This window comes from Cystoisospora suis (assembly GCF_002600585.1).
Source record: "Cystoisospora suis strain Wien I chromosome Unknown contig_3457, whole genome shotgun sequence".
NCBI lineage: Eukaryota > Apicomplexa > Conoidasida > Eucoccidiorida > Sarcocystidae > Cystoisospora > Cystoisospora suis.
The window spans coordinates 16,291-41,074 of record NW_027156252.1 but is presented as its reverse complement, the minus strand read 5'-3'; the positions used below and the strand labels follow the sequence as shown (position 1 = coordinate 41,074).

At 54.1% G+C, this 24,784-nt stretch overlaps 3 protein-coding genes across 3 annotated transcripts; 2 read left to right on the top strand and 1 right to left on the bottom strand.

Moving 5' to 3' along the window:
• Window positions 1-104: 104 nt before the first annotated feature.
• Window positions 105-9,247, top strand: CSUI_006762 (trypsin domain-containing protein). Its single transcript, XM_068066915.1, has 11 exons — window positions 105-1,368; window positions 1,886-1,972; window positions 2,973-3,105; window positions 3,588-3,766; window positions 4,191-4,423; window positions 4,767-5,813; window positions 6,276-6,306; window positions 6,776-6,878; window positions 7,408-7,518; window positions 7,836-7,937; window positions 8,676-9,247. Exons 1-11 carry the CDS (start codon window positions 608-610, stop codon window positions 8,931-8,933), a joined length of 3,045 nt encoding a protein of 1,014 aa, XP_067921106.1. The 5' UTR covers window positions 105-607; the 3' UTR covers window positions 8,934-9,247.
• A 429-nt stretch (window positions 9,248-9,676) lies between these two features.
• On the bottom strand, window positions 9,677-13,671 carry CSUI_006761 (nadh-cytochrome b5 reductase 1). Its single transcript, XM_068066914.1, has 5 exons — window positions 12,748-13,671; window positions 12,017-12,284; window positions 11,369-11,578; window positions 10,553-10,758; window positions 9,677-10,141 (listed from the first exon to the last, which is right to left on the bottom strand). The coding sequence occupies exons 1-5, from the start codon at window positions 12,839-12,841 to the stop codon at window positions 9,900-9,902; spliced, it is 1,020 nt and encodes a 339-aa protein (XP_067921105.1). The 5' UTR covers window positions 12,842-13,671; the 3' UTR covers window positions 9,677-9,899.
• Window positions 13,672-13,824: 153 nt separating this feature from the next.
• CSUI_006760 (uncharacterized protein) lies at window positions 13,825-24,139 on the top strand. The gene is made up of 3 exons (XM_068066913.1): window positions 13,825-18,879; window positions 19,895-21,791; window positions 22,179-24,139. The coding sequence occupies exons 1-3, from the start codon at window positions 14,778-14,780 to the stop codon at window positions 23,830-23,832; spliced, it is 7,653 nt and encodes a 2,550-aa protein (XP_067921104.1). The 5' UTR covers window positions 13,825-14,777; the 3' UTR covers window positions 23,833-24,139.
• The last annotated feature ends 645 nt before the right edge of the window (window positions 24,140-24,784 follow it).

The following is a 24,784-nucleotide window of genomic DNA, read 5'->3' as shown; positions in this document are numbered from 1 at the left end:
AGCATGCACTGAGGACTTCGTGTTCTCGCACCAGGGCCCTCTCCAGCAATCCTGTCGTCTGGTGGACGAATCCGGACTGCTCCCCTTCTTCATTCAACTGCAGACGCGACAAACAGTATATTCGGGGCGAAGCGATGTGATTCGAAATTGGTTTTTCAAGTCGAAACCTTGTAGACGGCTGCCTGTTCTTGGGTTCAGCACGGCCGCCGACAGTCCTGCTCGGCTCGCATGCCGATCAGGAACAGCGCTCCGGACAGGTTCGCTAGCTTGGACAAGCTTGGCGAACCAGGTGTCAACGCGAGGATAGGCTTCATTCGTTTCTGGTTCATGGGTCGTTCAGCCATTTTCCTAACCGTCGTTCTCCACTCTGAAGACCAGCTTGCGTCTCCTAGGGACGAACTGTCTCCTTCAGCCATCGAACAACGGGGGCCAGAGGCTTCTTCTGTCTCGGCGCGGGTCGAGAGCTCGCAGTCCCGATTTTTCTCTATATTGTCTTTTGGAGTTTGGCGCACGGATCACAGTCGCTGAAGACAATGCTTTGTGTACACGTTTCTTTCTCGCCTCCTCTCTGTGTCTACGATTAGACACCGGTGCGGATACCAGTTGTATGAGGAGTTGTTTCATCGTGGTTTCTTACCGAGTTGAGTTGACAAGCTACTGTTTTCTTGGACAGATGAGGAGGAATACCTTTCCTTGGGGGCCCTGGGCCCTTGGCGTTTGTACGCTGTTGCTTGGACACCTATTCCCGAGGAGTTTACAATCTTACGTTTCTCCCTCCTTTCTTCCTGTAATGTCCGCTGATTCGCATGTAGCTGCCGACTCTATATCTGCGATGTCGTCTCCATTGTCGCTTGCTTCCCCTTTCGGTCGGGCGCCGCAGACAGGACCTTCAAGCTCTGCGTCCAGTCAGCAGGTCTCCTCCGAGGAGGCGGGCAGTGTTGGGAACCAGCACCATGGAAAGGCCCTTGGGGTGCAATCTTCCCTCCAGGAATACGCCACTCCCAGGTTCCAGAAGGGTGACCAGGTAGACGGAGACTTCGGTGACGAAACCACAGATGCTTCGGCGGCAGACTTTGAAAGCGTGCCGACTCCTTCTTCTCCAGTATCCGCTGCCCAGCTTCGAGAGGAAAGTGGTGGATCTGCGCTTGCCGTGTCACCGGAATCTGGTTACGGAGATGGTCCGAGAAGGGGAAGTGCGCGGGCGTCTTCCGCTCTGCCCGGATTTCCCCCTCCTTCTTTCTCACCGCAGAGGAAGCCAGACCCGCTATTTTCTAGGAGCTTCAAAAGCGTTGTTAAGATTTTTATTGACAGCACACAGCCAGACTTCATTTCTCCGTGGCAGATGCAAGCCCCGCGAAGCAGCTCCGGGTACGTTGTGAGACGCCACCTTGCCGCCATTCGGTTTTCGGAAGCGAAGATGAGGCGTTTGTCTGGAACGCGGGGGCTCTCGTTTCTTGCGCTGCTCAATGTCGAGACTTGTGAAGCGCACTTCACAGTACAGCTGCGAGTGGATATAACTCTTCTTCTGCTCACTCATAAAGCATTTGCAAGGGTTTAGGTCTCCTGATTCTTTCCAGGTTTCAGTTCTTAGATCCGACCTGAGCAACATCGATGTACAGCCCCTGTCCCGCATCTTCCCATTCGTGGCGTCCCCCCGCCATTATGTGCACCACTTCTGCAACTCTCTAAGCCCCGCTTCTCTTACTCGCGTTCTCCGGCCGTCCCAGCGGCTTGCAGAATCAGATACACAGTTGGAGTTTCCACGGCCTTGATTCCCGGTGCGGTCGTAATGCGTAGCGCTGGGTTGTTAGCATTTGCCTTGAGGGTTTGGTTCTCTTGCTGCGTGACTATCGTGTTCTCTTTTCGTGATGTGTTGCTCCCGAAGCTCTGGGTTCGTCATAGAGGGTCGTCGCATTCTAACAAACGGCCACGTCGTCTCCCACCAGACGCGGCTTCTCGTCCGCAGGCACGGGTAAGCACAACGAATTGACAGGGGAGCAGCCATAACCTGCTACTCTCTTATGGGCCATACATACACTGTAGTGACTACGGAACCAAGGAGTGTGCTGCGGAAAACGACAGTACACGTTTATCGACCTGGCAGAAAATCTCGTACTAACAGTTTCATCACGTCGAGTACACAATGATGTTAAGAACGGAGGGTGCCGTCTAGCAGCTTGCAGGCCGAATTTCTTTGCTCCATTCTCGACTGCTCGAACGAGTGCCTCTGTTTGGAGTGTTACAGGGGGAGATAAACACTTAGGTAGCAAAGGGCTTTCTGCCTTGCACTTTCTACTTCGGCGAGGAGTCGCAGTTGCCCGCACGCTCTGTGAAACCAGGATCCATTTGGTAGCTAGTATTTCGAAATCCATACAGTTAAGCAGCTAGGCGTCGCTGTAGCGGCCGGTTAGCTGATTCGAATGTGGCTCCACCGGGGCTGTCTTACTATCCTGCGATCTAGACTCACAGCACACACACCATACAAACTGTGTGAACTATACATATAGTCGACTTCCATAGGCGGATGGTCGTGGTGCTACAAAACAAAGGCCGTAGTTGGTTATGCGGGGCGCGACCAAAAATAGGGAAAAGAGTCAGGCCCGAACACTTTGAGGAAAGTGAAGACACTCTTTTTTCTTCGCTTCTTGATCAAGAAAACTCGCTTGTGGTCCAACGAGCGAAAGCATAGTTGCAGCTACGTCTAGATAAATCAAACATTTTGTTGAATGTATCCCCGCGATCTTCGCCGATGGCTTTTTTTAGTGAAGACCAGCACGAGCAACGCTGGACTCGTTGTGTACTTCCCGTACTGAACTTCTACATTTCTGACAACGCCGCGCTGCTGCGTGAGTCGGAAATAGATGGCTCGCTTAACTATCCTCGATTCATGGCGTTGTACTGTCCAGTTTCCCCGCAGTCCGACTGTCCAGAAAAGCAAAGGTGGGACTTGTTTTGCTTGCTTTCGTGTGCAGGAATGCAAAAAAGTTCTTGGCAACAGTTTTGGCAGCCGCCCACGAGTGTGACTTAGCCTTGCTCGAAGTCTCCAGCGAGGAGTTTTGGGAGGACCTTGAGCCAATGGAGTTTGGAGGCATTCCTCACCTGAAGGTACACCACGTCTTCGCTCCGTCGACATCCGCTGCTGGAAAACAATCTTCGACTTCTCTTCTTTGCACTCGCACCTCCAGTGTTTTTTCTTCTGAGGGATATAAACAGTTTTGTGCACGTGCCAGTGCTACTCTTGACTTCACGCGCCCAATCTTACACGGCCGGTTCTACCTGAATCTAGATTTTCTCTGCCACACCTTTCTCTCCCTGTGGTGCTCACCGGGGTTCTCTCTTAGAGGCGCGTGAACATTTTGTCCAAGTGGCTTCACTTGCCCTATGTATTCGCGTCTAACGTGATGTGAATACTAGCATGAAGGATATTCCGGAAAGCGCAAATCGTAACGGTTCGTTGGATATCGTACATCCTGTTTCACACGCACTTGCTTTAGAGATGACCCCTCAAACCTTCGAGGCGTTATGATGAGATGTCTTTTCCTCCGCATGAGTCTTTTCAGTTATGTACTCTGCAACGGCCTTTGTAGGGGGTGCTCTCAACACAGTCCTTGTTGCAGCAAGCCATGCGTGTGAACCCGTGCTCTCTCATAACCATACAGGACAGCATCACCGTGCTCGGGTACCCAACCGGAGGGGACCAGCTGAGCATCACCGAAGGTGTGGTTAGCCGGATCGGAATGTCCCCTTACGTACACTCGTCTTACGGGTGAGCTGCACCGGTCGCGCAGTTCTTATTCTGTGCACTCGGCTTCTTTACCAGTCTGTTTATCCCACACGGATAAATGCCGTTCAGAGATTTTCGCCGGCGACGTGATGTTTCAGCCTTTCTTGTAGAGATGCCTGGTCCCGCACGGATCGCAGTACTTATGGCCTGTACCCCTCTGTTTCGGCGCTGCATGTATTAGCACGAACTTTGATGGCGAATTCAGAACTCTGCTTGCAGCTGAGATGTTGCGCCGCCGGGGCTTGTCGGACAGAGTTTTCACCCGCATGTTGGGAGATTCAGTAGTTGATCCATCCGATGATGTGCATTCCCTGGTCAGGTTGTGCAGGCGCACGCGAGTGGAATGCGCCTGTGGGGGTGGAGGTGGCGTGACCCGGTCCATATGCTTTCTGTTTTTTGTGCGCAGTTTGCTGACGGTGCAAATCGACGCAGCAATCAACCCTGGAAACTCAGGCGGGCCAGCTATGGTCAATGACAAAGTAGTGGGAGTAGCTTTCCAGGGTTTCAGCCAACTGCAAAATGTTGGATTTATTGTACCTTACCCGGTCGTCCGCCATTTCCTCAACGATATAGCCATTCACCACCGTTACACGGGGTTTCCCACTCTTGGGATCAAGGCAATGCATATGGAGAACGACAGTGAGTTTTTTTTTCCTTAGTAGTGGGCATGCCAAAAAGAACACGTTCCTGGTGTTACTGTGTTCAGTAGAAAGGAAGATGTACTCACTCATGAAGGCATGCACAGCGCCTCTGTGTATCTGCCCAGTTACGCGCATGCAGCGAAGAACACGCAAGATGCGTCGCACTGGTTGTGAAGTCACCCCGGCTGAACCTTAGCCTGCAGCATCGGTCCGCAGATGCACGTGTTGGCTTACTTTGTTGTGTGCCACAGATAGTTCCGTCCAGATTGCGATTTAACAGTAGTGCCAGTGATCCAAGAGGGCCTGTGGCTCTCACTTTCCACTTTCGAAATGTGCCTCAGGTCTTCGACAGTTCAAAGGCTTAGACAAAATTGACCGGTCGGATCTTCCTCCCGGAATTACACCCACAGGCGTGCTCGTCTTAGAGGTGGACCAAGTGCGCATCGAACGTCATCGGAGCGGAAAGATCAAGCTTCCTTTCACATCAAGGCCCCTAAGCTTGCCTCCGAACCAGACTATCCTCCCTCCCTCAGAAGACGAAGAGGCTCCCGCCGATGAAAGCACGGCTCAGGCCAGTAGTGGCAGCGGGGGTGGTGGTACTTTCCATACTCCTTCTCCCTCTCCTTTCCCTGCCAGCGCTGCTTTAACACTACAAGAGGGCAACGAAAAGCTTTCGGTGGGCGTGGGGACGTTAGCCTGGAAAGACAGAGGCGACAGTTTAGTAACAAAGGATCTTGCAGAACACCGCGGAGAGGGAGTTTCATCGGTTCAACGTGGACAGCTCTTCAGTGACGAGAGGGCGAGCACAAGCCATCAAGACAGACGAAGGGCGGTTCGCGGGCAGAGTGTTGAGACGCAGGAGGGGTTTCAGGATTTCAAGGCGCGAATGCCAAGTAAGGGCTCCGATCCGCTGCAAAGCTTCTTGGAGCGAAGGAGATCTAACGCTTTCCGGAGTCACTCTCGCTCTGCGCGAGGCGCAACGCCATTGCCCCAGCTGCGCCTGGGTAACGGCTCGATCTTCGCCAGCTATCCGTCAGCGCCCAGTCGCGACGGCGAACTGCCGAAACAGCCTGAAGCGGGGGGTGCCGCAGGGGCGTTCGCTACGACTGACCAAGGAAGAGAGCGCAGACCTGCGGTAACTGGAGAACTTCAGCTGAGGGAAGGTGCCACAGAAAACAAACAGATGAAGAGCGCGTCCTTCGGCGCAGCGTGGCTCCCCGGCGGTTCAGGAACGGGTAACGAGAAAGAACGCGTGGTAGCGCCTCTTAATTCTCCCCGATGTGAAGAAGACCTGATGATCCGCAATTTTTACTTCCAACCTAAGGATGCGACCGGGGATGACCTCGGTCTCAAGCAGGGCGATGTGCTTCTTGCCGTTGATGGAAGAGGTAGGGCATGCCATAAGAACAGTTTTCTTTTCCGTGTTTGGCCGACCACGTCATACGTGTTTGTAATTCGGGGTAATGCGCTGAGGTGGCGAAGCGAAGGGAGCACAGTGATGCTCCCGCCTTCTGAAAGCCGTACTGGACGTAGGAAGGTTTTAAGATGATGTACTGAACTCCGCACGTACGTAAATCGCAGCACAGGCGAACATAACAGCACGCGGCGTTATCTCATAGCATGGAGGATCTGTAAAAGAGATCTCTGTGTTGTACCCCGCACATGGCTGAGGACTCGCAGTTGGCTATCGCCGAGTTTATCTCGGGGAACAAGTACGTGTGCGCGCACGTGCCTGTAGTGCCCTCTTCCTTTCGGATCAGCTCAGGAACTGGACCTTGTGGAGCTGTAGTCGCCTTGTCATTTGTGGTAAATGACTCCATTCACTGTTTGTTTCTTCGTTCTACGCTCAGATATCGCTGACGATGGGACAGTTTCCTTCAGGTAATGTCGCTGTTTCCTACTAGGCATATGCCTGTGCTAGTGGACGGTCGTTTTTTTTTCTGCACACGTCAGAAGCACAACCTGACCAGTTGCTCCTGGCTTGCCTATCAAGCACGTCTGGCGTCTGGTCGTACCTTAGAAGATAACTTCTTTTGCCGGTCCGGGGTTTTCTGTGGAAACACGCAAGATAATAGGTGCCGCACGGATTCTTCTCTTCTTGTCTTCCCCCTCGCCTGCGCTACGACGCTCGTCGATGCACTGTCGACAGAGCAGAGCGAGGGACGTCACAAGTCCTGCTTGCGGAGCTGTCGGAAGTTTTAACTCGCAGCATTAGAACACGTGACGAAGAGGCGCTGCAGTGGATGCATGTACACCGGCTGATCGCTTCATCGTACGCTACAAGTGTAGGGTCAGCCCCGCCTCAGACGCCCTAAGGCAGGTCACCAGTTTCTGGCTTTGCCTATTGCAGACAACTGGAGCGTGTGTCCATGGAGTACATTATCGTCGACCGCTTCAACGGAGAATCGTGCCAAGGTCTTGTGCTCCGTGATGGACAACTCTTGAATATAACGGTACGTGTGCGAGAAGAGGACGGACACGGGCGAAGCAGCTCCATCATTAAACAGGTGGTGCTCCTGTTATGTCGAGAGTGGAGCTGTTACAAGTGTCTAGACAGTTGAATTCGAGGCATCCGGCACCGTATGGGGTGTGTTGCGGACTAGGAGACTCCGTAGCACGGGGCGGCAGGGAGGGCGCATCAGTGTGGTGTTGGCTACTATTTTTCTTTTGTCACTGTTGGGCAGCCTGGGGCATTCCCACATGAAGTCTCTGTTGTGCACTGTGGCCGCGTGTGAAGTTAAGAGTAGGTGCCCGGATACATACTCGAATGCCTCGGCCGGCCGTTCATTCGTAGAGGCACTAGCACTTCTTTGTCAGTATTTAGTCGCTCTCCATATTTGGGGCACACACTTCAGGAAAGTGCGGGTTGGAACTGCTGAGGGGACTAGCGACAGCAAGCCGGTCCGTGCTCAGACGCGAGATCCCGCTTGTTGGCCGCCCTCATTTCTCTGTGAATGTCTGCGTCTGCATTTGAATGTTCAGATGCCTTTGACCGTTCCAAACATGCGGGTGCCTTCGCACTCGTGGGATATGAAGCCAAAATACTTCGTCTTTGGAGGCCTCGTGTTTACCACTCTGACCCGGCACCTCTTAGTGAGTCTTCTGCGTCAAGGCGTCCGCACTTTCCGAGTGTGTACAAAGCGTATTCCTTCAGGCTCTTGAGCTAGAAGGTGCATGATATGCTAGAGTGGTCATCCTTACACCCTGCTGCTGACAGTGGCAGACAGTAGCGCCGAGTGAAGCCGGCTTCGAGGATAGACTTGAGTCTTCCTCGTTCGGGTAAGAGGGCGTAGCTTGGGAAACTCTGCTCGAAATCGACCATCGGACTCCCTCTGCGAACTTCTCGACATCGCTCAAGGTCTGTATATGCAAGTGAACCAAAGGACTTTTTGTACTCTGTGAACTTGCAGGAGCAACTGAAGCCGAATGGTGTGCCCGCGATTTATGTCGAGAGGTTATCGCGGCGCAGCTTTCAACGTTCAGAAGGTGATGAGTTTGTTGTCCTCACTGTGGTAAGGCATGCGGTACTGGTGGCGCGCAGGTCAATGAGGGGAAGGGGCTTTAGAGTCGAATGTGTAGCTAGGCTCAGTAAGGTATGTGCGTCGTGTACGTTTGCGAATACAGTACTTCTCCATGTAGCAGCACTGTATAATTTGATGTCGCCTCCTGGCTGCGGGGCAGGCTTGTGGAACTCCGTTGTGAGGGGAAACACACACATGTACTCGGACGATAGCTTGCGAATCTGAAGGCCAGCTGGTTCGATGAGTGCGGCGTTGGCGGTCCTTCCAGCCGGTCATCGCGTGGAGCCCGCATAGGTCTGAGAGTGTCACCTAGGAAGGGGTCTGCTTTCGATGCTGTTTCAGTGCGGCTTTCTTTTGTCTTAACGAGTACTGCCTCGCATTACAGTGGGGATGAGTGCTCTGTTACCCTGCGTTCCTTTGGGCCGGGCCTGACAGCTGTACTGGCTTCTTCCAAGCAAGCTGACTGTGCAAGTTTGATTGCAAAAGTTTTCCCCTCGCATCTCTAGCGGGACCCGTCACGCTGAAGATTCCAATCCTTCGTATCTTAATTTGAAGTTTGCGTATTCAAATAAGTTCTCCGTATATAATTTCAGGGGAGTGTTCTTCGCCCGATCGTGAAGTACCCAGGAACGATATGTCTCGCTTTTCACTCGTCCTACTGCAAATGACAGACGTGCGCGCCAGCTAGGTCTTCATGTTGGAGCTTTCCATATCCCGATGTGGCATCAGATTTTGGCCTCGGAGTTGACTGTCGGATACAACGACGTCCCGGCGTTCGTGAAGGCGGTGCAGGGCAGGCCCATACGCGGCCTGGCGGAGCTGGTGAAGATCGTGGACGAGAGCCAAGAGCAATTCTTGGAGTTCATTGTTGAGCTAACGGATGCTAAGTCTGTTCCGATCGTGCTGAACAGGGAACAGGCCATCGCCGTCAACCCAAAAATCCTCGAGCAGAACAATATACTGAGAGACAGATCCGCGTTTTTGTAGCCAAAGGAGACGTTTAATGTGGTAGACGTGTTGCCACGCTTCACCGAATCAGTTTTCCTGGATTCCATTGGTGACGAGACGCGTGTCCTTCGGCAAATGTTTTTTGGGTGCCTTCTTTTTCGCGAGTAAATGCGATTCAGAAGTCTTGGAAGTCCACAGTTTTTTCTCTGTTTACTGATCAGGTTTTTTTCAGTAGAAAGAAGAGGGTGAAGGACCTGCTTGCACGCGGGCTTCTGTGCCCGTTTTCTTCTGACTGCACTGGAGTCGTATGCAGCAAACAACCGCTGTTACGAGCTTATGTCAAAACGGGTAAGCAATAGACTTCTGTCCAGCCAAAGGTGGCACTTCTGTATTGCATGAAGCGTTGTCGGAATGTACTTTGTGAGCGAGAGCGTCGACTGACTTGAAAGGTCTCTCGAGCGTCACGACGCAACTCAGTAACCACTCTGACTGGCTCGTGCTTATCTTCTGAAGACAAACATTCGGACACCGTTTCGAGCATGTGAAAAACTGTCGACCGACGCGACATACCATAGGCCGCTGTTGTCCAACAACAGCTAAATACAATTGTTTCCTTGGGAGCCGGCCTGGGCTGAATATTGCACGGCACGCGCAACGACAGTTCTTCACTGAACGGCATTCTCGCAGAATGGCACGGCCCCTGAACTTAGGAACTGAGAGAAGTTCTTTCGATGCGAGTACGACTACCCGCATAAGAGCTGAAAACCGTACCCTCGTATCATCGGCAATTCGTGTTGCAACTAATATGGAGTGACCACAATCCGATCGCGAAGTATGAGGCGGGAAGGTTCGCTTTCTTCTAACGGAAGATAAGTCAAAATTGTTCACAACTGAGAACAGAAGTGAAGTTATGAAAACAAAACAAAATCGATGCGACTGCCTACTCATCCACACTCCGCAGTGGGGTGACCGCTTCCTTCCATGTTCACCGACGCTTGAGACAATTCAGAATTCCAGAATGTCTTCTTTTGCGTATCCCAGCTGCAGAAGGTTTCGGCGGCAGCTTGCCAGCATGGGAGGCGCCCCACAAAGAAGGATTACGGTATCCGGGGAAGGAGGCGGCATGGTGGCCCGAATCATTTCTGTATCGATGAAACCCTTGTAAGAACGCCACGTTGAGCTCGGGGTGTCTACTGTAAACTCCACACGAAACTGGTCTGGGTACGCCTCCTTCATCTCCTCCAGTTCTGACCGGGGGGCACACAAAGAAACACACACAAACAAGGTTTCGCTAGCCACAGAGTTCCAGTGCGTTTCCAGGTCCCTTGAGTTGCAAAGCAATTAGAGCTAAGGACCATTGGCTGCTTGGCCACTCTCGCGCCAGTCTGTGGTACCTCCCTAGCCCCTACCAGGTAGTGAAGATGCTGGACGCGAGGGTGCTCGCAACTGAAAAAAAGTCGCGAGAACATTGAATTGGATGCGGCCTGCACAGCCAGCAGTATGCGGCAATTACAATACTTGGGACCAACTTCACCTGATAAAAAGATGCGTAGCTCAGCAGACTAAGCCATCTACAAAAGTACAGGCGCGCGTTTTCGGAAGCTCGCTTCGAAGGCTGAGAACAACTATTCCTATCTCCTTTCCTCAGAATCCCTTACCATCTCGTAAGAGAATGTCCTCCTCAGTCCGATTAGCAAAGAGGAGAGACACCTGCGTTGTATCACATCCGGCGTTGCGTAATATGGCGCAGCTCAGCTGAAACATGGGAGTGATGCCTGTGCCTCCTGCAAGCATCCCAACATGCTTTTTCCTCACTGTTCTTCGGTTGAACAGAAACTGTCCGTTCCCGAGATACTGAATCAAGCTGGGCACAAGAAGAGAGAGACAAGCAGTAAGCAAGTGTCCTTACTTAGCCTGCACCAACTTCGAAGTTTCGCGACGCCAAATGCGGTGGCTATACCAGGGCGGCCCCATCACTCTGCGGCCGCGGGGGGTAAGAATCCTAGAACCTTCCTTGCCTTTCTCCTTTCGATACGTTTTCCCGCAGTGTACGCACACGCGGCGTTAGAATAGTTTCAGATAGTCTAGGCACCGAAATCAAAGGCACACGAGGCGCAGTACAAAGTAACTGTCATCTAGTCATCCGGCACCCTTGAACAGGGACGTGGCATAGTATTCAGTGCACAACTGCATACTCCTCACACTGTTGGCTAAGGGTGGGGGGCTTCTACCAGGCCGTGATTCGCGTACGGAAAACACTGAAGTGTAGAAACACAAGACGATACTGGACGCACACAGGCCTTGCTGCCACCATTGCTGGACAAAACAGAAAGAGGAGCCACCCCCTCCGCCTACAAGTGCGGTACTGCGTACACGGCGACATGGTGCAGCCCACCTAGCCTTGGTGCATGCGCAGACAGGTAAGTGAAACAGAAAGAAGGAAGTCGAAAAGAAATACTAATCTCGTGCCTTACCCACACGGCCCCATAACGTCGACATTGTCCCCGATCTTCAGACTGTCCAGGTACTGCGACATTTTGCCTCCGTCGGGAAATTGTTTCTGCTCTCCTCGGCGGTAGACCTTGACCACTAACTCAACGTATCCCTTGAGCTCGTTCCCCGAAACTGGAGTGTACTTCCGTTCGATTTCAGGATACTGGGCTTCCCCGTCTTCCACGCCGTTCCTGGAAACAGTTGCGACGACACAACCACAAGAGACAGTATCTATCTCTCAAGCGTACAATCTGCTGGGAACGAGGAAGACAAGTTCCTGAGACACCTGAAGCTGAGGACACCGCTCGACTCTCTGCAGTGAGGGCGTGAAAACGTGTTGCCGGCTAGGCATGAGAGAGTGCTGGAGTGTCGGAACCGTCACAGTCACACACACACACAGACACACGCACCACACAAATATACTTACACTTGAAGCAACTGAAAAAGCAGAGGCACAACAAATCTCCCCGTGAAAGGGCCACTTGTGAGAGCGCACAGTCACCTCGGATCGTTGCAATAGTGGGAGACATATATATACATATACACCGACAGCTGCCGTAAATATTACAGAAGCAGTAACGCTCGTGAAGAAGGGGTCTGTAACGAGGATCCACAGAACACTGACTCACCACTGGCCTTGAACGCTTGGCTTCGGGGCCGGAGCAAACACTTTGAGGTGTTTGCCCACAGGCAAGCCGAGAATCTGACCGGGGTGCTCCAGGCGGAAGCGGAACTTGTGGGTGTTGGGAGACACGCGAAGCTTCTCAACCAACTGCATTTGTTTTCTCTGTTTGTCCAGAAAAGGAGGTACGCTTTTTGCTGAGCAGGCCATCTTGAGACTTCGCATCCGATTCAGTATCAGAAAAAGAGCTGTGACAAGCGCAGCCACAGCCACCCCTGAAGATGAAGGACAAGCAAGCGAAACCCGACAGGAATACTGACTCTAGACAGCCGTCAAGGTGCGGCCCTTCGCGCACGCAGATGCGTTCACGGCTCCACATCGTGCGCCAACGTACAAAACTCTCCTGGTTTTGCTAAGAAATCCGAGGGCGGGGGGGCGGCGAAGAAAGGGCATGCTCGCAGTCTGTCCTACTCCGGCCTGGCATGGCTTTACACGCCAAGCACAGAAGACCGGAGATTGCTTTCGTGTAGCCGCTATACAGGCCAGAGTATGACTGAGAACTCCCGCGTGATAGCGTGCATGGAGACTGCCTCACAGAGGTATCAACAATAACACTTGGACTGGGGTGCGAAAGCAACTGACGACCTCAAGAGTATCACGCGCAGGCTGGCATGAGTAGGCCAGGAAAAGTCAACACCAGCGGAAGCAGTTCACGATGCCGCGTATGTGTGGCCATACCGATGAAGACAGCCGGCTGCGTCATGGTGTCAAAACCCGGTCCCGTAGTAGAAGCTTTCCAGTCCGGCAAGACTTCTCCTCTCATCTCCTCCATGGTGTGCAGCAGTTAGCAAAGTGTCATTGAAGACCGCAACGGAAGGAATCTTCTCCAGTGAGAGGTAGAAACCTCTCCCCGGCGGAAACTAACTCTGCGATAGCAGACGCTGTGCCCCCGGGGGGGAAGCGGCCGGCACGCAGATTGCTCTAGATGTAGGCAAGCTCAACGGGTTTGACGGACGCGCTTCGTCGTTTTCCGCGGCCTTCCCCGACAAAAATTCGAATCATGCGAGATACTGTACAAACTCAGTAGATTCAACCCACGACCACTGCAAGGAGTGCGCCCGACGAAGTTGGTCGGAATCAAGTCACTCGTCAGCTGTTCATAGGACAGCGCACGAGTGATCCTTTCTGCACCCGAGGTTTACTGTACAAATCGAGCACACGACCCGCGTTGTTCTGTGATTGCGCGGACAGAACACAAAATCGACTCAGACCGGCAACAAGACATGTAGGTGCACTGGGGTAAATGCAGGCAGCTCGCGCAGTCCTCTTGGCGGTAACAAGCCCGGGACCGAAGAGCTCACTCAAAAAAAACAAAAGCCAGTTGAGTCAACAAAAGTTGGAAAGGTTCTATTAACGAGCTCAAGATATCCCCAGTTGTCGACGACCCCACTGTTTTGGTACAGGGTCTCGGGCAGCTCCTATCGGGGCGAGGTCTACGAGTCCAGGAGCTGTCCGCCCGAAATACCAGGTAGAAACAAGAGTGGCGCCATCCCGAAACGCGCCAGCTGCTTAGTAAAAAGCAGTCATAGAGAAAATCACACAGCCACCGTCATTGCTGGTCGAAGAAAACTCGACAAGGACCCTGAGAGACCAAGACGATAGATGCATGCGCCGGGGAGACCGCGGAACACTTTTAGTGGCTAGAAGAAGTAGACCGCCAGCAAGACTGGGCCACCCATCGTCCTGCCGATTTTACGTGTCTCGCGGTGAAAGGCCTCGGAGTGAAGCGTGCGCACACTGCTTAGGATCCCTGTGCTGCGCTGTTGTCTCGTTCTCTGTATTGACATGCTGCCGCCGGTTAGGGTGCTGGACTATTCTCCCTGAAGAGCTGCAGCACAATGTCGTGGGAGGCACCTCCTGCCTCGAGTCGCGCCATCATTGTTGGCGAGACTTGGTGTTCACCAGCGTTCTTGTTTCCACGCAACCATCCTTTCTTTTTGTGAGGACGAAGTGTGCTCCTACGTCTTGCTTGACCGGAAGACCACAGGGTAGCTACGTGGTGGAGCCTCTTCCCGTTTTGTGCGGTACAACCGTTTGTGGAAAGTCCAGCTTGCTTCTTGTCACGCTGCTTAGCTCCTTGTCGCGCTCCTGTGCTCGCGCCGTGACTTCTCGTAGCGACGTCTTTACCTAGTGCTCGTTCTTGAGCGGGTGGTTTCTAGCCGGTAGCCAGGCTATTCTCGTAGCTCTCGCAAGACCGGACCCGTCCTACAGGTGTCGCACAGCGCTTTTGTCCCTTTTCCATACTTGCGGCTCCCGACAGGCATGTGCCCCCAAGTCGGAGCCTTGATGCTCTTCATGAGGTCGTATGAGCATTGTCACCCTCGCGCAGGCGCTTTTTTTTATGAGTGAAAGTACATTCGTGAGCCAGCTCCACTCTACCACCCTGGAACGCTGGCGTACAGACGAGTCCCTGTCAAGCTGGACGGACTCTCTCTCTCTCGGTGCTCTCGTCGTCTGTGTCGCTGTCTATCGATACGTCTCAGATCTGGGGTTGTTGTGGCACTTCATCTTTGTCTTGAGTTGGCATGATTGTCAGGGAAATGCCGACGAGCTCACCTCGTCTCCCGGGCCACAGCAGGAGCCGTTAGTCGCATTCTATTGGGACCCTGGGACAGCCAGCTGTGGAGCTGCACCCCGGCCCAGCATCCGGCTCAGAAGCGGACGACCTGGACAAAAGTAGACGCGCTGTAGAGGGTTCAGAGGCAACAATGGATTGCCAGCTCTCCGCTGAAGCACGAGATAGCCACGGCATAACCGAGGAGCCAGCTGGCGCGCTGTCGGGCGAACCTCCCAAAGTAGAGCAAGGAGTGCAGCTACAGACTTCCCGTGCGCAAAAACTGCGACCTAACCAGCGACAGACACGGCTGTCGAGCTTCTTCTCGGTGGTGCCGAGATTGCCACCTGGAGTGCACACTTCTGTAAGGCACTCAACCGAAGCAAGCGAAGCTGACAAACCTCAGGAGAAACTGGGTTCTTCTCAGCCTGATAGCGCGTCCCTACTTTCTCCCTCGGATACTGCACAGAGACCAGCAACGAACGACCGTCCGCCTCCACGTCGCCGAAGAAGCAACTCACGGGCAAGGACAGCGTATAACAGAACTCGGGTCTTGGGGAGCTCCGAATGCTGTGTCTCGGAGGACCTTTCCCCGTCCGAGCGGAAGCCTGTTCCTGGCCTTGGCTCCGCACCTGGCGCTATCCCGACTGTCGATACCGACGTCGGCGTCTCCGAGCTTCTTCGCTGTGAGACATCCCCAGAGTTTTGTAGCGGTCCAGAGAACATTTCGCAGTCGGGAGGCTCCGAGTGCGAGGATCGTCGGAAAACTGCAGGTCAGAGAGATTTCCATACTCAGGAAGAGACACTCAAACAGCAGGTGCGAGATGTAGAGAGTCGCCTGGACGACAGCACAATCGTGAGACGAGAAAGACCGGAACGGCAGCTGCGCCAGCAAAGACTGTCGACCAAGCTCGCAGCTGTGAATTTCACAAACGAAACAGGCGAGGATGCTTCTCTGCCGAAAAATCAGCGTGTTGTGTTAGATTTGACCGGAGTCGCGAGCGTTGAAGAAGAAACGGTGGCGAGCCCCCTCGCTAACGAAGGCTCAGTTGAGGCAGCTGCTCTCCCCTGTGACTCAAGCCATGAGAACCTGCAGTCGCCCGTACATCCCGGACCACACACGACTGCTGTGAACAGCCCGGACACAGGCGGGAATTACGCCGATCCACCTCTCCTGCCGGCAACGCGAGAAACGCCAACTGAACCTGTTGGACGGCCAAGCGGTCACGCGGTGTCTTCGCGTGAGAGAGGGAACGAGATAACGGATGAAGCGATTACGGCGGCTTTGGACGCGAGCGGAGAAGCTCTAGCAGAGGCTTCTATTGGGCATTTGGAAGAAGCAAACGAAGTCACCTATGACAAAGGAGTAGAGGAGGAAGAGGAAGGAGGCGCGGTACTGAAGGATGAGCAGATAGCAGTGGAAACACGCGGACACACTGCAGCGGAAACAGTAGACCCTGCTGACAGCTGCGGGAGCTCGACAGAAAGGATATTCCGGGCTCTTGCCGAAGACCCGACCAGTGGTGACGGCTCTACGGAATATGGGGCACCGCCGGCTACTAACACTCCTTGCGCCGCGCAAGAAAGCTCCGGGGCCTCTTCATCGGCAGCGACTTGTTTCCTTGCACGTCCAAGAGATATTTCCGCGTGTTCGGACGGCGCGACGACCCAAGGTGCTGCGCAAACGAGGAGGGTGCTTGGTGCGGCATCCGCGTCGCTTGTCTTCGCCTCTCCTACTGTAGTGTCTTCACCTGACTCACCAGCTTGTCTGGATCAAAGCACTGAACGGCTGGAGGTGAGGCATGCACGCCCGAGCGCCGGAGTGGGATCTCAAGGATCTGCAGGACTACAGGGAAGTGTTCAAGAGACCAAAAGAGAGGAAGCAAACACATTGTTTTCTGGATCTGCGCCGCGCAAACTATCGGCCGAAACGGGGAATCAGCGATCCTGTAAAAAGACACTGACTGATTTTTTCTCTCCGAAGCCCACGCAAACAAGGAACATCTTCGTGGCAGAGGACGAGGTTGTTTGCTGTCTGTCGCCGGGAAAGTTGCCGGCACCGGAGGAGAGTTCAGGGAATAACGTCTCCTCTTCCATGAAGAAGCGAGGACGAAATCAATCATGCGATTTCGATGGGGGCTCTGAACTGTCACCCTGTCCAAGCGAGAGCGGGCAGTGGCACAGGTCACTAGCAAGGACAGACTCAGGAGAGTTTAGCGCTCCAGGTTCTGGTAGTGAAAGGAAGACAAGAAGGAGGCTGAAGCTGCAGGATTTAGAAGATTCGCCTTCTACGGAACTTGCTCTTTCGGGGGTGAAGGACTCTCTGGGCCAGGGCACCCCTGTTGTAGCGCCGTCGAGCTCTTCCGGTGAAGAATGCTGGGGGGCAAGAAGTCACCGCGACGCGGAAAGCAATTCCAACCCCTACGCGGAAGACACAGACGACTGCTCACATTTTGCCCGTGAAGAGCGGAGTGCTGCGGAAGACATAAAAGCCAGCCGCTTGCCCTTCGTAGAGCGCGGCTGTACTGTTGATCCCTCTGCCTCTACGTCTTCCCCCGCGAAGCCTGCAAAGGGAGTAGAAGAAAACGTTAATGAAGCAAAGCTGCCAGAGGAGTGCTCTGTTAGTGACACTAGAGGGCGAGGGTCCCCAGGGCACATGGAGACGTTGTTTCCTTCTGGCCCGGCCCCCGACGTCGGGGAGAGAGGCCAGGAAAACGCAGGGCCCTCTTCTGCGTGTTCGTCCTTGCCTGGTGCGAACTTGCAGAAGAGGCAGGAAGGACATTGTGACCGACGAGTGGAGAGACAAGGTAGATCGGGAGCTTTATGTGCCGCTTGGAGTGCAATTTTCAAACGTTCTTCGCGGCAATCTGACAGCGAGAAGAACAACGCGGTCGATTCGGGTTCTGCCACTCAAAAGCAAGTACTTACCGCGACTACTCAAGCATCGAAAGCGAACGGACGGGACAAGAAACCGAGTAAGCGACTGTCTGGAAGACGTTCTGAGTTATCGAGTCTTAGTGAACCAGAAAATGTACGGGCCTTGTCTCCTCTGCTAGAGCAAGACAAGCGGACAAAAGAACGCGGTTTCCGTCGCAGTCTGCGAGCCTGCGTTCGGATGAGGCGCCAAGACGCACAGGGGGAGGGGACGGCGCAATCGGCCGAAGCGGTTGACTCCGACGGTACGGAGGGTGATGACGACTTGAGAGTGAGAAGCGGAAAAAGGCGGCTGTCCAGTCGGCTGGCTTCTCCAGGACTAGCGTCTCCCTCCTGGGGATCCGCTTTGCCGCCACACCGGAGCGCGAAGAAGAAGAGAGAGGAGAAACGTTGTAAGGTAGTGATTTCGCCAAAAGCAGTAACGAGGACCGATGAGTTCGAGCTGAAGGAGAAGGAGCTCCGCAAAAGGGCCGATGAAAAAGAAGAAGAAAAAAGGAGAAGGCAGGAAATCGCGAACAGGAAACTGTTGAGCCAAGCCCAGCAGCAACAAAGGGAGGCGGAAGAGGAACAGCGTATGAGGCTTCTAGTTGAAAGAAATGCCAGCTGGGCTTCGTGGCTGCGTTTCCTTGAAGATGGCGAAGACAACGGCGGGGAGCTGCATGGTTTGCCTTCACCGGGTGCAGTCGGACCAGAGCGCCGTGGTGCTAGTCTTCGTGCAGATAGGTGGAATGCGCCTGCCGGTACTCTGATCGGTTCAAAAAACCCTCAGCCCAGCTGTCCGTACGATAAGAGTTCTGAGCAGAATGAGACGACGCCGTGTGAATCTGCGGACGGCAGGGCAAAAGACAGTGAAAAGCTCGAACAGTGCGTGGGTAGATGGCGGCGCCTGCGCCGAGGGGTATCGGAGGAACCGAGCGAAGAAGAAGAGGAGAAAGAGAAGACCGTTCAGATGGATGGAGAACAAGGCGTAAGCTTGACGGAGCCAACAAAAGGCCGGAGAAGGGTTCTTAGGGAGCAAGGAGGAGAAACGACGGTAAATAACCAAGACGAGGAGAGAGAAAAGTGCAGGAAAGAAGGGGAAGTGACAGAAGATGAGAGGCAACGGAGACGAGTCGAAGTGCCGCTCGGAGAAAATGAATCTCGGGACACTGCTGAGTGGGTGTGTTGTCTCCGAAATATCTCATGGCCTGCAGTAAAGGCAAAGCTGCTAGAGCTCTGTGGATTGACGGGACCGTCAGGTCAACACGCCACCTTCTTTGTTTCCAAAGGCCCTTACACATTCCACTCCTACAACTCCATTCTGCGAATACTGCACGAAGCAGGTGAGGACACTACGAAAAGGAGCGGTGTACAGAAGATGCGATTTCTACGCGTGCCTGGATCTCCACCCAGGCGTATGTTTTCGAGTCTGCACAGATTTGCAGCCGTCTCGAATGGTGGACTGGTTTTTGGTGCGAGCGGTATTTGAGAGCATACAGCGGGAAGTCGCTGTGTTCAGCCGTGTCAGTCACTGTTTGGTCACCTTTTTCGCTGAACGGGTGGAAGAGGTTTTCTTGTGTGTCTCGTTCTATTGTGGCGAGACCTCTGAGTCCGGTGCTCGTCCCATTTCGGTGGAAGCATCCCCAGAAGACCCAGCAGTGCTAGGCTTGCCGTAAGTATGAGGGCTCCGCTCGGTTTCAGTAGTGGCCGTGTACATGTCCCCGAGACACAAGCTTGCCACATCTTGACGAGCTAGCTATGCTTCTACGGAACAGGAGCGGTTTTGCGCGAGCCCGCCGTAGTCTTCTGGAAAACCGCGTGGCGGCGCAGGGTCCAGGGCACCGTCTTCTTCGTGTATTACGTCTGTTCTTCCTTCGTACGCGCTTTCGCCAGGCCAACGCGCCGACAAGAACCTGAGCTTTTGAGCTTCGTCAGACATTGTGTCCTCGCCAGCAGGAAGACACACATGTCATGCACCTTCACGGGTTGTGTCTCTGCTACGTCCTGCCACTGCATGGCGTTCATGATGTTCGTATTTTTTTGTCCGAGCTACTGCCAGGTTCGAGGGGTCGAGGCCCGCCACAGGTGTGGGCGATTGTCTGTCTCTTTTGTTCGGAAGCGCCCGGGGGAGTGCAGACTACGTTGCCATAGTTATGTAGTCAGAGCTCGGCTCTGCGTTGTGCCTTTTGGAATACGAGAGCGTCTTCTGCTGATGCTGATCACTTTGGAAGTTGTCCGAGACACTTTCAAAGGTGCTAACGCCAAACATCGTGGTTGAACTCTGGAGTAACGGGCCGGCGCCAAGGTCCGAGTCTACAACCACGGGGTCTGTCTGTTATCGATTGTCTTGGTTTGTAGGAATTCCTACAACAATGAGTGCGCGCCGCGCCACATGTATTCTCACCAATGACGAGGGCTATTGGCCAAGTGATCAGCTGGCGGCTGATGCCGAGCGTAGAGCTGCAGATCCTGCTTCTGCGGCTGCCGGCAGAGCCGGCACCGAGGAGGACGAGGTGCGTCGAACACACGCCCAGGATTACCTTACGCGCCCGACACCGGATGATTTGTTGGAGCCAAGTGGTATCGGGGCAGACGCGGCTTCTCTGGAGCTAGGCGGTGCACGTACACGATGCGGAGTGACTGCTCCTTGGAAGAATGTACCGAACTCGCTCTTTGATGGCCCACCTATTGCAACAGAGTCAATGCTAATGAAGGCCATGAACATCTCGTTAGACGCGGCAGCGAAGCGATTTCGTCCCGTGCACGATAAGAGTGGCATTCTCATAGAGAAGCTGGTCCACCATGTTGTGGAATGGTATACTCCCTTGTTTACTCGAGAGACAGACTGCGGCAGTACGACAAGGCGAGACCCTGCAGCTCTATCAGAGGAGCGAAGCGACCAAAGCGGGTCTCGTCCTGGTGCACGGGAAGCGACTCGGAGCAGCGGAATCGAGCGGACGGGTGAAGGAACCGCTACTGGAGGTGCTGCTGTAGTACGGATAAAAGAAGGAGAGGTGACCGAGAACGAAGAACGAACAGTTACGGTAGCTGAGGGGGATGCCGAGTGGACACGTAGTTCTCCGACGGATTCATCAGCCACTTTCGGGACAAGTTCTCAATATGGAGGTCAGCTGCGACCCACGACACGCAAAAGAATGAGGAGTGACACGGAGGAGAGAGGCGGCAGCAACCAGCAGAGTGAATGCACCGAGAACCGTGAGCGGGAGAGGCAGAGCGTTGAGGAAGGAAGTGGCGTGCTTAAGCCTCCTCGAGTGTTGTGGCTTTCCCACCTCACGGACACATGGCCACGGGCTTTCGAGCCAGTCTGCCTTTCTGAACTAGCAGGGAATAATGACGTCACGTTGAAGTTGTATGGGCTGCTTACAGCGAGGGTGAATCCGGTGGAGGGCAGCAGCTCCACGGAGTCAGAGAGGGCTGACTGCAATAGCGGGCGCCGAAGGGGAAGCTGGCTGACATCCCGTCGGAAAAGGAGGGGAGAGCAAAAAGCGGAAGTTCGCGTGATTATCGTGATTATGCCTCACGGCTACGGAGGCGATCGATTGATTGAACTTCTCTGCTACGCCTGTGGCTATCAAGCAATTCGTGAACAAAAATTGCGCGAAGAGAAACGCATTGATGGACTCTTCCTGTCTATGGCTGCGAGTGCGCAAGCCCGAGCGAGCCAAGGCGCGACGCAGGACTCTCGCCAAGGAGCTGATAGTCAAAATGGAGGCGCAGGTAATTCCTGCTCAGCGTTCTCCGTCGCTTGTCCTGCGAAACAATCACTAGCGACGAGGGAGGCCGAGAAATCTCTCCCTGACTTAGTCACAGAAAGGAGCGCCGCTCCGACTGCTCGCGGAGGCTCTGAAGGGATGGAGAGGGGTGAAACGGTCGCCCGTAGTGCTACAGCCGCGCTGCCCTTGTCAAGGATCAGCGTGTATAATTGGTGGGCTTTGTCAAGGAGTGACCAAAGAAAGCTTCTACAACGCAAGCCAGCGGCAGTCGAACGAACCAAGGCCGGACGGACTCAACCAATCATTTGTGTTGCACGATGGAGACCGGGAGATGACGCCGACTCAGCACGTGAAGCGGTCGAGGCGACGATTGATGAGGCGCTTACTGTGGGGACCGGAGGCAGAGGCAGAAAGGGCGACTGTGATGAAGACGGGGAGGGCCATAACGAATCAAGCGCACAGCGAAGAGGAATTCACGTTCTTCAGATTCTCCCCCCTTCCAGAGAAGCTTTAGTACAACGGTAAGACGGAGAGGGCACGGCCGGGAAAGCCAGCAGGCGTGTTTGTGTGTGTCAGAGAGCTGGTGCAAGCGCAGGATTCCGCAAGCACCCAGTCCCGCAGTTGTCGTGGTCAGCGGAGTCACACGAAGGAGCGCCGTACCGGAGCCCAAAGGCAAAAACTTCTCCATCCACGTCAGGTCGAGAGAAAAGCCTGGCTGGTTCTCACGGATGTAAGCACACCTCAGCAAGGGTGCTACATCACTGGACGTAGTGCGCTTGCACCAGAGGATGGAACCTCTTCTTTTGTCGACTGTGGAGGGATAGTACGACTGCGCGCATGTGGCCACAAGGTTCAGGCTGCATCACACGCAAACACGCACTGTCACCTGTTCTGCGTGTCTGATGCAGGGTCCTTGCTGTCGCCAGTGCTGCTATTGGCGCACCAGTTGACCGTTCTTTCGTTGAGCTGCTGTTCGCTGCCAGCGGTGACGGTCGCCACGGCGGGGGGGTGCGCAACCCAGTTTCAGTAGCAGGAATTTTGCACACACTTCATTTCATCACTCGCACACATCCCAACTCGAGGGTGTTGTATGCAGCGTACCGGCATGAAAGCCAGCGGCAGCTAGAAGAACAGCAGAGAAAACTGGATACCTGCTTCAGGACGGAGATAGGCTGTGTGGAAGAAACCTCTTTCTGTCCTTTGTTTGATACTGGCACCATTCCTCCAGTCTCGTGGTACGATCGCGAACCACCGTACTGTCCGAGGAAGGCTCCGACTGCCGAGGGCAGCGGTTCTGCGCTCATCACTCGCCCATCGTACCTGATCCAAAACTTTGTTCTGCCGCCGCTAGAGCGGCCTTTAGCGCTCCCTTTCGCGCTGGCCGAGGTGCCTCTGCTGGCCTCTTGGCGCCTTCAGCAAGAGCAGCCGAAGAGTTTGTTACTTCAGCTCTTCGGGCGTCGCAACAGTCTAGCAGCTGACTCTTTGGCAGCGTGCTTGCACGCATTTGATTTTCTCCATGAGAAGTTTGTATGCAATCCGGGTTCACAAGCTCGACGCACTGCCTGCGAAACGATTGCTGAGGTAGCTGAGCGCCACGGCAGCGTCGAAGCGCTTCTGGACGCTTTCACGGCCTGTGCCCGGGTGGTCAAAATTGAGAATGAACTGAGTGGGTGTCTGTTTTCGGATGTCAAAGATCCACCAGACGTCGATACAGATTTTTCGGGTCACAAGACGCCAAGCGAAGGTGAAGGAGGCTCCACAAATTCCATCCTGGGTGTATCAATGTCGCGAGACAACCCCATGGTTGGTGCCACCTCAGCGGTGGTTCGTGCATTACCTTTGAAGACAGCTGTCCGTCTGTCTGAGGACGCTGCAGTGTTTGTTGGGGAACTAATCTTGGGGGGTATTGCTCTTCTGCAACACGGCCCCCAGGGGGCATACGCCCCCCCACCCCTTGGTTGCTCACTGGACGCTGTCCGGAAGCAGTTGCTTTGCGAACACATGATACAGCAAGAAAAGCTGCAAACGAGGAGGAGGATGGAGAAGGCTGGAGAGAATAGCCTAAAAGTTGTGGACTTGAGGAGATCCGTGGAAGAGGTAGGTCTCATGAGCTTGATGTGCAAGCCCGAGGCCCCTGGGAAACCACGAGGTAGCTCCATGGTAGTAGGCCCGAAAAAGTCAGCGGGGGACGTCCTTCTAAGGGATGCAACGGACGTCGGAGCCTGGCAACGACCGGCGGACTCATTGGCTGCATCGGAGGCAGTGGTGTGCGACGAGCATCCTGAGCTAGGCGACAGCGACCGCTGGATGGATGACGGCGTAAGCTTGTTTGACGTCATGTCCGTGAGCACCATGATGAATTGCGAAAGGCAGCTGCGGCAGTTTCTCCTGCACGAAGGAAGAACGCTGGAGAAAAAGCTCGCGACAGGGAGAGGTGGAAGACGGTCACGGACTCAGCGGAAACGGGTTACGGCTCTTGGAGACGAATTCAACCTGCAGAAAATTACTGCTGTCGTTCGAGAGCTGCAGATAGAGTGCGGGGACCGGAGGTATAAGACGTAGTACAAGGAGGGCTCCTCCGAAGCAGTGTTACGCAGTTCAGTAGGACATTTGTGCATTCCTGAAGCTGTCTTTTTTCTCGGCCCATCACAGGTAAAGAAGTCGCGTCTGCGTCTGTTCAAGGCCAGTCGGGAGTGTATGTTATCGGTCTTTTAGGCAAAACGCGGAGTAGCTTCAATGGGCGTTTCCATATCGTGCACGCTGTTGTGCAGCTTGTCAATTGTGGGGACTCATTGCTTGTCATCGACGTCGTTGGTTGTACTTTTTCGATTTACTCGGACCATCGTCAGATACCGTCTCATCTCTCGGTTACACTTCTAGGAGGGAGCAGCTTGGGCTGTGGCCGGCTCGGAAAGAGACTAGATAGTGTCAGTACTACCTAGTCCTGCAAGAAACAGCTGGAAATGGACATGGCAACATCAGCAGGTGCCTTGCTCCGGTCTCCTCCTGCGCGCCTGCTTGCGCCCCCACAGGTTGCCCCTCTCATACTATTTGTGGGCATTTTCTCTGGTGAAAGAAACTGCCTACGAGCAGTATTCCAGGGACGCAACTCTAGATTTGGGGACCAGTCACGACTGTCAGCTGTTTCATCGATCTAGTTGATTCGCCTTGAACTGGCTCACGACGCCAACCTGCAGGGGCGGAACCGCTGCACTTTAAGAGTTAGAAGCAAGCCGGACTGTGTGTGTGCTCCTTCCAGAAGCTTTCTCTGGGTCGGTACTACTCTTCTGTTCTCCACCTGCGGCTTAGAAGCCCTCGTGCTTTCATAATGTGTCAGGCACGAACAACAAGTAGACAGAAGTGAATGGAAGTTATACGCTAAGTTCAGGAGCCGGCAGGTGCATCGCTTTGAACCAGGAGTCGCAGGGATACAAGGTACCTTCACATCACGCTGAGGAACTTTGGTGGGTCACCTTACACCCGAGGAAATGACAAGCAGCACTGACATGATGAT

What these genes read in the sequence shown, in the direction of transcription:
- CSUI_006762 (XM_068066915.1), top strand. Translation starts at nt 608, where the DNA reads ATGAGGAGTTGTTTCATCGTGGTTTCTTACCGAGTTGAGTTGACAAGC. An exon ending in CTTCTCGTCCGCAGGCACGG is followed by an intron (nt 1,973 to 2,972) that starts GTAAGCACAACG and finishes TTTCGTGTGCAG; the next exon opens with GAATGCAAAAAAGTTCTTGG. An exon ending in CTCTGACCCGGCACCTCTTA is followed by an intron (nt 7,519 to 7,835) that starts GTGAGTCTTCTG and finishes GTGAACTTGCAG; the next exon opens with GAGCAACTGAAGCCGAATGG.
- CSUI_006761 (XM_068066914.1), bottom strand. Translation starts at nt 12,841, where the DNA reads ATGGAGGAGATGAGAGGAGAAGTCTTGCCGGACTGGAAAGCTTCTACT. An exon ending in CCAAGCGTTCAAGGCCAGTG is followed by an intron (nt 11,579 to 12,016) that starts GTGAGTCAGTGT and finishes AACTGTTTCCAG; the next exon opens with GAACGGCGTGGAAGACGGGG. An exon ending in GGACATTCTCTTACGAGATG is followed by an intron (nt 10,142 to 10,552) that starts GTAAGGGATTCT and finishes CCCCCCGGTCAG; the next exon opens with AACTGGAGGAGATGAAGGAG.
- CSUI_006760 (XM_068066913.1), top strand. Translation starts at nt 14,778, where the DNA reads ATGGATTGCCAGCTCTCCGCTGAAGCACGAGATAGCCACGGCATAACC. An exon ending in GCGAATACTGCACGAAGCAG is followed by an intron (nt 18,880 to 19,894) that starts GTGAGGACACTA and finishes CTTGGTTTGTAG; the next exon opens with GAATTCCTACAACAATGAGT. An exon ending in AGAGAAGCTTTAGTACAACG is followed by an intron (nt 21,792 to 22,178) that starts GTAAGACGGAGA and finishes TGTCTGATGCAG; the next exon opens with GGTCCTTGCTGTCGCCAGTG.